At 44.3% G+C, this 12,958-nt stretch overlaps 2 protein-coding genes and 1 pseudogene across 3 annotated transcripts; 2 read left to right on the top strand and 1 right to left on the bottom strand.

The window, feature by feature from the left end:
- Positions 1-2,636, top strand: LOC120687538 (UV-B-induced protein At3g17800, chloroplastic-like). The gene is made up of 3 exons (XM_039969551.1): positions 1-298; positions 614-894; positions 1,484-2,636. Exons 1-3 carry the CDS (start codon positions 161-163, stop codon positions 2,301-2,303), a joined length of 1,239 nt encoding a protein of 412 aa, XP_039825485.1. The 5' UTR covers positions 1-160; the 3' UTR covers positions 2,304-2,636.
- A 244-nt stretch (positions 2,637-2,880) lies between these two features.
- On the bottom strand, positions 2,881-6,921 carry LOC120688697 (annotated as a pseudogene).
- Positions 6,922-10,243: 3,322 nt separating this feature from the next.
- Positions 10,244-12,652, top strand: LOC120688627 (actin-1). 2 transcript variants are annotated; one of them, XM_039971017.1, is made up of 5 exons: positions 10,244-10,382; positions 10,895-10,961; positions 11,050-11,443; positions 11,565-12,178; positions 12,262-12,652. In XM_039971017.1, exons 2-5 carry the CDS (start codon positions 10,902-10,904, stop codon positions 12,325-12,327), a joined length of 1,134 nt encoding a protein of 377 aa, XP_039826951.1. In that variant the 5' UTR covers positions 10,244-10,382; positions 10,895-10,901; the 3' UTR covers positions 12,328-12,652. The 2 variants fall into 2 exon arrangements, with proteins under 2 accessions (XP_039826951.1, XP_039826952.1); XM_039971018.1 differs by having other exon boundaries at positions 10,291-10,419; positions 12,262-12,599.
- Positions 12,653-12,958: the final 306 nt, after the last annotated feature.

Here is a 12,958-nt window from a genome sequence, read left to right as displayed (position 1 = left end):
AAACCCCAACCTGACCCAACGAATCTCCCAGTCTCCAAACCAACCACCGCAGCGCAGAGAGAGAGAGAGAGATCCCCAATTGCGCGACCCCAGGCCGGGCTCTCCCCGGATTCGCGCGTGCTGCGTCCAGATTCGCGCGGCCGAGGCTTCGAATCGGCCCATGGAGGCGGCAGCAGCAGCCGCGGCGCTCAGGTCGCCCACCGCCGCCGCCGCCGGGCCCTCGCGGCGGCCCGCGGCGCCGGGCGCGAGCTCGATCCCCTTCGACCGGAGGCGCGGCTTCGCCTTCGGCCCCGTCAAGGTAGGGAGGAGCTCCTGCCCCTCTGTTCCGGTGAAGGCCTTGTGCCTTGACGGGCGTGTGCTTCTCTGTTGGGAAATGGAAAGGAAGCTGGTTGGATCTTATCTCTAGTTTCCTTGTGGCGTGCTTATCCATTTCATGTGTTTTGCGTCCTCGCTTGAGGAGGAAGGGTTTCACCTTCCTTGTGTTGCTTTGTTTTGGTGTGATTGTCCTGCAATTTGTCCATTATATATCTCCACAAGGTTCGGGTTGTCATGTATAATTCGTTTGAGCATGGAAATGGAGTGGTTGCCTGATGCTGCCGGTCGTTACGCGCAGGGTCTCGGGCGGCAGCAGCTCACCTCTAGGACTAAGAGGCGAAGCAGTGTGGTCAGGGCCTCCTTGTCCCCCTCGGAGTCCCTGCCGCCGTCCTCGTCGATCGCGCCGCTCAGGATGGAATCGCCGGCGGGGCAGCTCCTCTCCCAGATCCTGCACACGCACCCGCACCTTCTGCCCGCCGCCGCCGAGCAGCAGCTGGAGCAGCTCCAGACGGACAAGGACAAGGAGAGCGGTGCAGGTGACAAGCCAGCTCCGTCAGGGGGCGACCTGGTGCTGTACAGGTAATTGTGGTTTTTCGTCATTGAGTTCGTTACCCTTGTTACTTACGGTGCATCTAGCTGTTAGAGGATAGGATTTTGGTAAAGATATTTCTTCTGAGTTATCAGATTGCATATCAAGAGACCAAGCAAAACAGGCTGTCCAATAGGGATTGCATAACTGTCAAGCTATCATGGCCAGCTGATATGCTGCATCCATCGCAGATTAAATATTGTAGTTTATGGATGCCTGATGACCTTTTTAAACATTATATGCGGTTAAAATAAATCCAGAAATGTTTCGGGAGATGGCAGCACTACCATATATGGAGTGCTTCTCAATTGTGTCATGCAGAGGAAAAGACAAATTATTCTAGCCTATTTGATTGTGATGGATCTATTGTAGTTGATAAATATATGAGCAATTGATAATTGTCATTTAGAATAGTTTTCTGAATCACACTGTACCTTCCTTAAAAGGGATATTCCTAGTGACATCTGAAAGTTCAATTTGGTCACTTCTAATAATGAACTAGTAGTTACATGTGAGTTGGACATGGACTGTTGGAAAACTCTCGGCTAATTTCCCCTTCTTGTTTTTTTCTGGAAATAGGCGGATTGCTGAAGTAAAGGAAAAGGAGCGGAGAAGGACCTTGGAGGAGATACTCTATGCTCTGGTTGTTCAGAAGTTTGTTGAAGCTGGCGTTTCTTTGATTCCAGCTCTGTCACACTCCATTGATTCTTCTGAAAGAGTTGACCAGTGGGGAGAAACTGTAGAAGAAAGGCTTCAGCGTTTGCACTCGCCCGAGGCCTATGAAATGATCGAGAATCATCTTTCTCTAATTCTGGGGCAGCGTCAAGGTGATTCCACCGTTGCGGCAATAAGTAAGCTTCGAGTTGGCCAGGTCTATGCTGCATCTGTGATGTATGGTTATTTCCTCAAGAGAGTTGATAAAAGATTTCAGCTTGAGAAGTCGATGAAGAACCTCCCTTGGGGATCAGAAGAGGGAAACGATTCTTTCAATCAAGTTATGACGACCGACTCTATGCCCTCAGCTCAGGCTTCTAGCCCTCATCCGGAGATTGCCTCATGGACCCCACCTAACTTCAGCGCGGGAGGGCCTAGCCAATCTATCAAGCCTTGCCGCCTTAGATCGTATGTCATGTCATTTGATTCAGACACACTACAGAGGTATGCGACGGTTAGGTCAAAGGAGGCCTTCGGCATCATTGAGAAGCACACAGAGGCACTCTTTGGGAAACCAGAGATTGTGATTACACCTGAAGGCACGGTTGATTCTTCCAAAGATGAGCATATTAGAATTAGCTTCGCTGGGTTAAGAAGGCTGATCCTGGAGGCTGTTACTTTCGGATCCTTCCTCTGGGATGTTGAGAGCTTTGTGGACTCTAGGTACCATTTCGTGACCAACTAAGATTGGTCCCAAAGAGTCAACGAAGATTCATGGCTTGCATATCTGGTCTGTTGCTATGGGCTTCAGTAAAGAATGTTGTACAATGGTGTTACTGTTACCACAACCCGTGCTATATGCAATCCTATTTATGATTCGCCTAGTTTTATGGCATCACAGTATTGTAAAGACCTAATATCATTAGCCTGATATTTAGCATTAAGTTCTCTATTAACATCTGTACTGCCCGGGGTGCTGCTTTGTGTTGTATTTTATGACCCTGTCATCTGAAAACTGTAAGAGGAGCCCTAGGCTCCTAGCCAGTTCTTTTGCGAAGCCATTCTTGATGATTGCCTAGCTGCTGTTATATTTGACTATTTGAGTTTTTAACTCCAATTTAGTTCAGAAAGCAATGCTGAACATCAGAACATCACACAAATTTTTGCGGTGAATTTTTTCCGGGGTTGACATTCTTTCTTGTACGTTGCATGCCTGATGGCCGGGAATAGAGAGGTCTCAAATTTCAGTGCATTGAATTTGAACCAGTTACCAGTTCATTTTGTCGCTAGGATTTAGAGGTCAAATTCACCAGAGGGATAACTGAACTACACGTTGACGACCCACTTGAATCCCTGCCGCCAAAGAAGACACGATTTCATGTCCATTTTGTAATGTTACTAGACGTGTGAACATGTACAGCGTTGTGACACCTGGAACGTGAGCAGCCGAAGTTTACATGTTTGAGCACAGGGGAATTACGCTGAAGGGAGACCAGAATATATCGTTACAGCATAGTAACCATGTATGTCTGCTCCTTCCAACTAGATGAATCATGGAATACCGTTCAAGGCTTCGTAGCCTTCAATAATCTTGATGAAATTCTTGACCATGAGCCTCCCTTCAGTGGTTATGATGCTCTCTGGATGGAACTGCACGCCCTGCATCATGAATGTTCACGATGTAAATCTGAAAGGGAGAACGGTGATACGTAAAAGAAATGACTATGTGTTTTCAGCTGTTTTCATTCATAAACATTAAGCATGCTAGACAGATTGAAACAGTTGGTTTGAACAAAAAGAATAGAGTCAAGAATTTCAATAACAGCAAATAACAGCAATGGTGTTAAAAAGTACACTGGCAGAATGCATATAGATATAGGCACTACTGGAAACACAAACACCAACCAGAATTCTGCTAGTTTTGCTCAAAGGCAGCCGAATTCAAGCAACCTACACAAACCCACTAAGTCTAGTTCAAAGTTCAAAAAAAAAAACTCTAGTCTGCTCCCCTTGGTAATTTATTTATGGATTGTGTGCTGATGGCCCAGAGGTGAGCACAGAAGAAGAAAACTTGCGTTGCCGAACAGATATTTTCGGTCATGGTTCACAATTACAAAAGCAGTAGGATGACATGTTTCAAAGGCCTTAACGGTTATACAGGCTTCCAGTTATTATGCACCATTTTTTGGTCTTTGTGTGAGAGTCCACGAATCACAAGGCAACAGAAAAGGCATTTTATTTTGAGGAAAGCAACTTATAAACACAGTAGCAAATTTCTGGGTTACAAGATGCTTAGGATAACATCAAAAAAAGACATATGAGCATACCTGAATATGTCTGTATTTCCTGTGGCGAGCAGCCATGATCAACCCATCATCTGTCCATCAATAATTTCTAGGGCATCACGCGGAAAGCTATCCTTTTCAATCACGAGGCTGTGGTACCTTCCGGCTTGGAATGGGCTACAGGACAAGTGATCAGTGTTTTGCATAAAAAAGAGACAGTGCTAATAGATAAGTCGCATCTCCGAATGAAGCTTTAGCCTGTTGCAACTAAAGTGTTTCTTCTTTTCAACATGCCCATTAGGGTGCTCACATGAAAGAGATCAAATTCATTGTCGAAAATTTCTGTATCCTATTGCATTTTTTATGCCGCTGATGCTAAAATATTGAGATCCAAAAAACTAAATTAGCTGTGAAACTTGCATCTTGAAAACAGGGAGTCATTTTTTTAACAAGAAAAAAATTAAGAGCTTCCCTCCTGTACTGTTGACTCAAATGTTTAGAGAAAAATATACCATACTTTTCTACATTTCCAACAGCCCTAAATGGATGCTCCAAAGAGAGAACAGGACAAATTAACTTCCTTTCTTGGAGAAAATAAAGATGGTTCAACCGTTCAACAATGTTTCTTTGTTCCCTTTGTGGTAAAGCTATTAAATGGAACAAAAGAAGCAACTCTACTTTTGTGATAAATAAGTATAAGGATGATAAGTCCAACAGTATAACTCTCAAAAAAAAAAAACTTGATTCCAATTTAGTGAACCCAAGTTCTTGACTGGCAATATATTTTTTGTTGTATTGTCAAGCTGTTTGTACCATAGTGAATATCCTTTATCTTTAAATTATGTATCATCATTCCACATTTTGTAGTAAAGCCTAACTACTGTGCTCTTAACCTGGACATATAAGGCATGAATTGAGCTTATTGCCTGTGGCACTAGCAGGCTATATGATAAGCTGGTCTATATTGTTCTAGGCAAATGAGGATCACCAAACAGAAGAAAGAAGATAATCAAAGTATCAGGCTGTACATATGACAAGCTATACACCAACAACGAGCGAAGGGAAGACTTTAATAAGGGATCTTACTTTGGGAGACCAGAAAACAGAGTTCCATCAAGCTTCTCATCATAATGAACAAGAGAGCCCTTTCCATGCACAACTCCATAAGGAGATCGAACAACCTTCCCTACAAACATACAACACTTGATAGGAACACTTTCATGCAGAGCAGAAAATCAAGACAGGTTTGAAGTTTATAAAGAAACTAATGAAGTGAACAACTTGTTTATATACAAACCTCCAAATGCCTCTCCAATGCATTGTAAACCCATGAAAACCCCAAACAACGGTATAGAGGGTCCAAGCTCTGTAACTGTTTGCAAAGATATTCCTTAATCTTGAGGCGTGCCTGCCATTTCAATTTGGTTAAAAAGAAAATGAAGAATACTTAGGCATGCCAAAATAGCAGGTTTTAGCTTTGAGCTCCGTTGCACCTAATATGTTAGCATTGTTATATGGAATTAGTACAAAAGACACTAACCAGGGCCTGGGGAGATAAGTATTCCTCTAGGAGAAATCCTGTAGAAAAAGCAACACGTTCAGATGATTTTCTTTATTGATAGAAATCAACATGTAAACATGTAAGACTTTATATAGGACAGGTCAGCTACCAACTTCTTAATTTCTTCCACGGTGATCTCATCATTGCGATAAACCTCAAAATTAGCCCCCACCTCTCCCAGGTACTGCATATAGATAAATGTTAGGGAACTTCATTGAAATCCAGAAGAGAAGCTGTAGATATTTGTGACGCCTTGTTCCTTTCAAGAATGCATATTTATTAAAGATTTTCCATTGGACATTCTAAGAAATATCACAGCTTTGATTGCTCAAGCTAGCTTCATTCATCAAACATTCTTTTCACTAAGGATGTAACAGGGCAGTGTTAAAGCTTCACCATGTAATTATCTATGAATAAAGATGGAAAGTATTGTCATAATAATAAACACCATACTCAAGAGAATGCAGAAAGCTGCCTTTGATACTAATCCCTAATTATTCCATCACATCACCCATCTAATTATATTTGAAGTTACCATAATGTGAAAAAGTCCCTCCATCATTAATGTAGCAAAATATTGCTGTTACCTGGCATAGATTGTAAGTGAAGCTATCGTAGTTGTCTATGACTATGATTGGTCTAGTATTTTGCTTTACTCCAACAAATGCATCACCACCGTCCACCACGGAGATAGCTGATTTAGCAACAAATTTTTGCTGTTGAACTGTTGTGCATCCACTCAGAGCCCCTGCATGATGCAGTTAAAATATCTATTGGAATTAAACAAACAGGACTAAATTCTGTGAATTCTAGGTTTTCTCATTCTTGTTATTGGAAAAGTTAGCATAGCAAGTGATGGAAAGATATCGCAGCTTGCTAGAAGAATTCGCATAAACTTCTTTGACCATTCAATTAAAGGATCCACGAACAAGAACCTAGTTTGCTTCACTGAACAGGAAAAGTTAAAAACAGCATGTTTGTTTCACTACTCCCAATTGCTAAGACTCAGATTACCACTGCCAATATTAAAAAAGGAGGACAGAATACAGATCATTGGTGGGGGCAGGTAAGACAGAAAGAGACAGCCAACCAGCTTGATCAAGTACACGAAGCATCGCCGGCGGCCGGCGCTCATGACGAAGGCTATAGGTTGCTCCTACCACTAGGTGGATCTCGGATTCATCCCGATCGAGGGAACACAGCCAGGATACCCGACGGCATGAAACAAACACGCGTATCGCCAAGTCGCTCACCTACACGGAGGCTGGAGGGGCGGCGCGGCTCGGACCGCGGCGTTGCGGCGAGGGAGGCGGCGGGCTGGATCCTGGCCACTACGCGCGCGGCGTAGGCAATTGGATTCTATTTGGAGCAACGAGGCGGGGCGGCTCCGGGGGGTCGATCGGAGTGGAGAGAGAGGATGCAGCAGGAGTGCTCTGTTGGGGAGGCGACCAACTCTCTACTTTGGTGCCAAATCAGACTTTCTGCCTTTGATTCTGCGGCCTGTTTAGTTCCCACATAAACCCTATAAACACAAAAAAGCCGTCACATCGAATATTTCGATACATGCATGGAATACTAAATGAAGTTTATTTATAAAACTTTTTTATAGATGGACTGTAAATCGCAAGATAAATCTAATGAGCCTACTTAATCCATGTTTTGCAACAGTGATACTACAGTAACCATCTGCTAATTATTGATTAATCATGGATTAATTAGCATCATTAGATTCGTCTCGCGATTTACAATCCATCTGTGTAAAAAGTTTTGTAAATAGACTTCATTTAGTACTTCAAATTAGCAAGATTCCAACTCAAATTTTTTTTGGGTCCATCTAAACAGACCCTGCCTTACGTGTCCTGCAAATTTCTTTTTTAAGACAGCGTTTCCGGCAATTTTTATTTGACAAATTATGATGGACGCATCAATGCTACTCTCTTCGTTTTAAATTTTATAAGTTATTTTAATTTTTTTGGAGAGTTAAAATATTTCAAATTTGATCAAACTATACAATAAAATACTAACATTTATGATATTAATGTAGTCTAGTGGTTATAAGAGCCCCGGTAGCACATGCATTCCTGGGTTCGACTCTCTTTGGGAGCGAATATTTTGGAATTTAATGGCGCTATGCATTCAGTGGTAGGCGACGTTCCCGTCGACAGCGAGACGCCATTGGTGACTTCGTCAATCTCGAGGATTTGCCGGCTCGGTCTTCGAAAATGCTCATAGAGGTAGGTTTTGCGTACGTGTGTTCATAGGGGTGTGAGTGTGCGTGCATTGTGAGTATCTGAGTTGTACCGTGTAATCTCAAAAAAAATATTTTTTCATTAAATATTTTTATAGTATATCTATTTGATGCTATAAATCTTTATAATTTTTTTATAACTTAATAAAGCACAAGAGTAGTTTGATTTAAAAATTAAAATAATTTATAATTTGGAACGGAGAGATTATTAGCAAAAACGAGTGATGTAATTTGGCTAGCATTTTAGATGCACATGCACTGACCATTGTCACGGTCCCCGACTCCTCGTCCAGCTTTTCACCGTGCTATCTAAAAACCTTTTTTCCCATCTTATTAAACTCTTTTGTTCTGTAGACTTTAAACAACTGGTTTTATATATCTAATCTAACTATTAAACGATTGAATGGTGAATTGACGACCATTTCTTTCTTCCTATACTGTGCGACTGACTCCTCGAGTTTTGGTCATGTCCATTTTCCATAATACTAGAACTCATCAGGGATCCATTCCCAGATAGCTCCAACATCAATGTTTCATCGTAACCACATACTCGACCACGATGTGGCATCTTGTATTGGTATTGATAGCCCGATAGAGCAAGATCACGGGGAAGAAGATGTGCTAGCAGTTTTTGAGTGACCATGAATTCTTGCCATATGAGTGACCATGAGAGCAAATATTTTAGAATTTAAATGAGTTGTGTAGGCGATGTTTCCGTCGACAGCGAGCATATACGATGACTTCTTCAATCTCAAGGATTTGCCGGCTCAGTTTTCGAAGATGTTCTAGAGGTAAGGATTGTGTACGTGCGTTCGTAGAGAGTAAGTGTGCGTGCGTTGTGAGTGTCTGAGTTGTACTGTGTAACCGAAAAAAAAATCTTGCCATATGAAAAATGTGCTCTTTGGTTGTGATTCTGTTATTTATATAAAGAGTAAAGTCCATCACCAGTTTCTAAACTTGTGTAGTTGTGTCATTCCGGCCCATAAACTCACAAATCGACCGTTCACGTCCTCAAATTTGACCATATGTATCATCTCGGTTGATAAACTTGTTCCCCTGTGTCATCCCGGTCCCTAAACTAGAAAATCAAATGTTTACGTCCTCAAATTTGTTCAATCATATCATTCCAGTCCCTAAACTTGATTTTGAGTCTCACATGGGTCAAAACAAGGCGATCTAAAATCTATATATCAAAAATAATTCATAACTTTTTCATATGAACTTGAATAAAGATAAACTTTATATCAAAATGGTAGCTCTCGACGTAATCTACAATTTTGTAGTTGAAATATTTTTGAATTAAAACCGTAGGCTCTCAAAATATTGTTGTAACTTTATAGATTTTGGAATTTAAAAATTAAAATTAAATTTTGGGACTTTAAACAATTTTAATTCAAAAACTTTTAAACTGCAAAGTTGTAGATTTTAGATCATATGAGTCGAGAGATACAATTTTGATACAAAGTTTGTCTTCATTTGAGTTCATATGAAAAAAAATATAAATTATTTTTTGATATATAGATTTTAGATCGTCCGGTTTGGACTTACATGAGACTTGAAACCAAATTTAGGGACTAGGATGACACGACTGGACAAGTTTGAGAATCTAAATAGATGGTTTATAAATTTAGAGACTGGAATGACACAGTCAAACAAGTTTGAGAACACGATCGATTTACGAGTTTAGAAACCGGGATGACACAGTAGAACAAGTTTAGGGACCGGTGACGCAATTTACTTTTATATAAATATATAGTATCTTATATCGTGTTAGTGTTGGAAGCCATACAATACAAGAGAGGAGGAAAGAGCAAAGTGGGTGGGTGCTTTAATCATAAAAATGGCATGTGAGAAAGTTCACAGCCAAAAATGACATAAGAACCAATTTATAACTGTTCGGATTAGAGGTCTTGGCAAGAAACTAGTTCTTGCGCAAGATTTTCAAAAGTCCAAAATGATATTTCTATTCAACTGGCTTGTCAGTCAATTAACTAGCAGTTTTTTTTCTTTCATATCAAATCAATATCAATCACCAATCAGCAGCCAGCCAGCAGTACAATAAATTAGCACTAATTATCAGCCACAGCCAGCAGAATAGAGGGAGGATTTTTGGTGATGGACTGTTTGGTACTTTGGTGGTGCGACCTCCATTCGAAATTGTCAAAGCCGTTTCTAGAGGAATTCAAAACCTCGAAGTGCCTGGTAGCCCCGGGGGGGGGGGGGGGGGGGGCAATTCTCTCTCCCCCTGATCCGCCCGCGCCAGCCTCTTCCAAACGTGCCGGCCCATGATCCGTCCGCCCGAATCTCCGCGCACTCCCCCTGGCCCCTGGATGGCCGATGGCCCGAGCCCGAGCCATGCCCCCGGCGCCGGCGCCAGTTGTTGTCCGCACGCAGACGGGCACGTCGGGCGCGGAGCGGGGGGCCCTGGCCCCTGGCTTCCCTGGCCGTCCGCCCTCGGCCAGTGGGAGGCCACTGTTTCCTCCCGCACCGGGTGTCCGGGTCGTGTGGCGGGGCGTGTGGGGCCAGGGTGGGGCCGCGGCTCCCGGCCCGGGGCGCCGAGCGCGCTCCTCCGCTCGCGCAGCGCCCGCGACACCCCCGCGCCGTGGCTTATATACACCCCCGTCCCAACCCTACCGCTCCACCACCACCGCTTCGCCCTCTCCTCTCCTCCCTCTCCCCCACCGTGAGCTCGCCGCCCGCTCCTCGCCGCGGATCGCCCCCGCTACTCCGGTAACCGCCTTGCCACTCACCGCCCTGTGTCTCCTCGGTAGAGCCCCCTCCCCTCCCCTCTCCCTCCCCGGTACGGTCCTCTCAGATCCGCCCGGCATTGCTCGCCCGGCGATCCGATCTCGCATTCGCGCGCTCCCGCCGCGGATCCGGCCGGATCTCGCGGAAGTGGGCCGCGGGTTCCTTTGAAATGCTGTAGATCTGCCTGTTCCGGCGCGTGATCCGGTGGCATCTCGGGCGTTTCGGTAACGAAATGGCCCGATCTCCGGCGGCTTCGCGGAATGCCATGTTTTTGTTCGTTAATTGCTGGTTTGGAAAGTTTTTTTTCTGCTATCTTATTGGGAGGAAAAAAATAGAGGCAGGTAGTTCTATTGATTGCCTTTAGAACAGAAGATTTTGAATGTAGAGCCAAAAAAAAGGGAACAAATCATCCATAGCTTTGCAATTTGCCTGTTTGTTTATTTAATTCCTGCTTGATTTGACAAAATGTGGCATTCGTGCGAGCTTCCCTGTAGGTAAAAAATGGCTGACGCTGAGGATATCCAGCCCCTCGTCTGCGACAATGGAACTGGTATGGTGAAGGTAAGCAACCGTTTTGATCTCTGAAACACTCGTCTTCATTTAGTAACTGATGAGGCTCTAACAACAGCAATGTGGGTTTTGATGCCAGGCGGGGTTCGCTGGAGACGATGCGCCCAGGGCCGTCTTCCCCAGCATCGTGGGGCGCCCGCGCCACACCGGTGTCATGGTCGGGATGGGGCAGAAGGACGCCTACGTCGGTGACGAGGCGCAGTCCAAGAGGGGTATCCTGACCCTCAAGTACCCCATCGAGCACGGCATCGTCAGCAACTGGGACGACATGGAGAAGATCTGGCATCACACCTTCTACAACGAGCTCCGTGTGGCTCCCGAGGAGCACCCCGTCCTCCTCACTGAGGCGCCCCTCAACCCCAAGGCTAACCGTGAGAAGATGACCCAGATCATGTTCGAGACCTTCAACACCCCCGCTATGTACGTCGCCATCCAGGCCGTCCTCTCGCTGTATGCCAGTGGTCGTACCACAGGTGAGCTAATTTGATTCTATACTGAACCGCCTTTTGAAATTTAGAGATCTTGAAAAATGTTCATATGTAAACGAGATTGATCAATGATAAATCAATCTAAATCTGCTCTCTTACATCTCAGGTATTGTGCTCGACTCTGGAGATGGTGTCAGCCACACTGTCCCCATCTATGAGGGATACGCCCTCCCCCACGCCATCCTTCGTCTTGACCTGGCTGGTCGTGATCTTACTGACTACCTGATGAAGATCCTGACTGAGCGCGGCTACTCCTTCACCACTACTGCTGAGCGGGAAATTGTGAGGGACATGAAGGAGAAGCTTGCCTACATTGCCCTGGACTACGACCAGGAGATGGAGACTGCTAAGACCAGCTCCTCTGTTGAGAAGAGCTACGAGCTTCCTGATGGGCAGGTCATCACCATTGGTGCTGAGCGCTTCCGCTGCCCTGAGGTCCTCTTCCAGCCATCCTTCATTGGGATGGAAGCTGCTGGTATCCACGAGACTACCTACAACTCCATCATGAAGTGCGACGTGGATATTAGGAAGGATCTATACGGCAACATTGTCCTCTCTGGTGGTACCACCATGTTCCCTGGAATTGCTGACAGGATGAGCAAGGAAATCACTGCCTTGGCTCCTAGCAGCATGAAGATCAAGGTGGTTGCTCCTCCAGAAAGGAAGTACAGTGTCTGGATTGGAGGATCCATCTTGGCTTCCCTCAGCACCTTCCAGCAGGTAAATAAACATTGCTTCAATTAACTACATTCCAATTTCCTTAAGGTTAATGGATTTGCTTACAAGTTTGCTTGCAACTGCAGATGTGGATCGCCAAGGCTGAGTACGACGAGTCCGGCCCATCCATTGTGCACAGGAAATGCTTCTAATTCTTCGGGCCCAAGAAATGCAAGCCGAGAGGAGCCATTATCGCCAGCCTCCAGCCCTGTTTCTTTCTCTTTTTGTTGCTGTTTCTTCATTAGCGTGGACAAAGTTTTCGGCGGGTCTATCGTGATCGTTTTCTTCTATTCATCAAGACTGTAATATCTATTGCTACCTATGCTTCTCACTTGTGATTTTGAACACATATGTTCGGTTTATTCAATTTTATTGAGATGCCTGATGAGGCAACTAGCAAATACATATGGTGTTCTGATTGTCATTGGTTATTGATCTCTTATGAAATGAATGAATAATATAAAATTTTGAGCTCTACATATGTGTTACACAAGCCTTTTGTTGTGGAATTTGGTGCCTTTGGGATGCTTTTTTAACTTGTCTAGCTTTGAGAATTGAGATACTGTAACTTGTGCCATTGCATCTGTACTTTTCTGATTGCCGAGTCCCCAGTTCCATCAGATTCCCTCCTGCCTTGGTTGATGTGCTGCTGCATGCATCAGAATCATTCTGCTGTCTAAGCTTTTGCAGCGCATGAGCACGCTTTGCTGCTCAAAAGTTCTGATCGATACATCCTCGTTGGGATGAGGAATCTTTTCTCTTTTCTTCAAACATAACGCGAGG

This window comes from Panicum virgatum, chromosome 9N, assembly GCF_016808335.1.
Source record: "Panicum virgatum strain AP13 chromosome 9N, P.virgatum_v5, whole genome shotgun sequence".
Classification (NCBI taxonomy): Eukaryota; Viridiplantae; Streptophyta; class Magnoliopsida; order Poales; family Poaceae; genus Panicum; species Panicum virgatum.
Note: the sequence above shows the minus strand (reverse complement) of the source record. Positions and strands in the feature narration are given on the sequence as shown.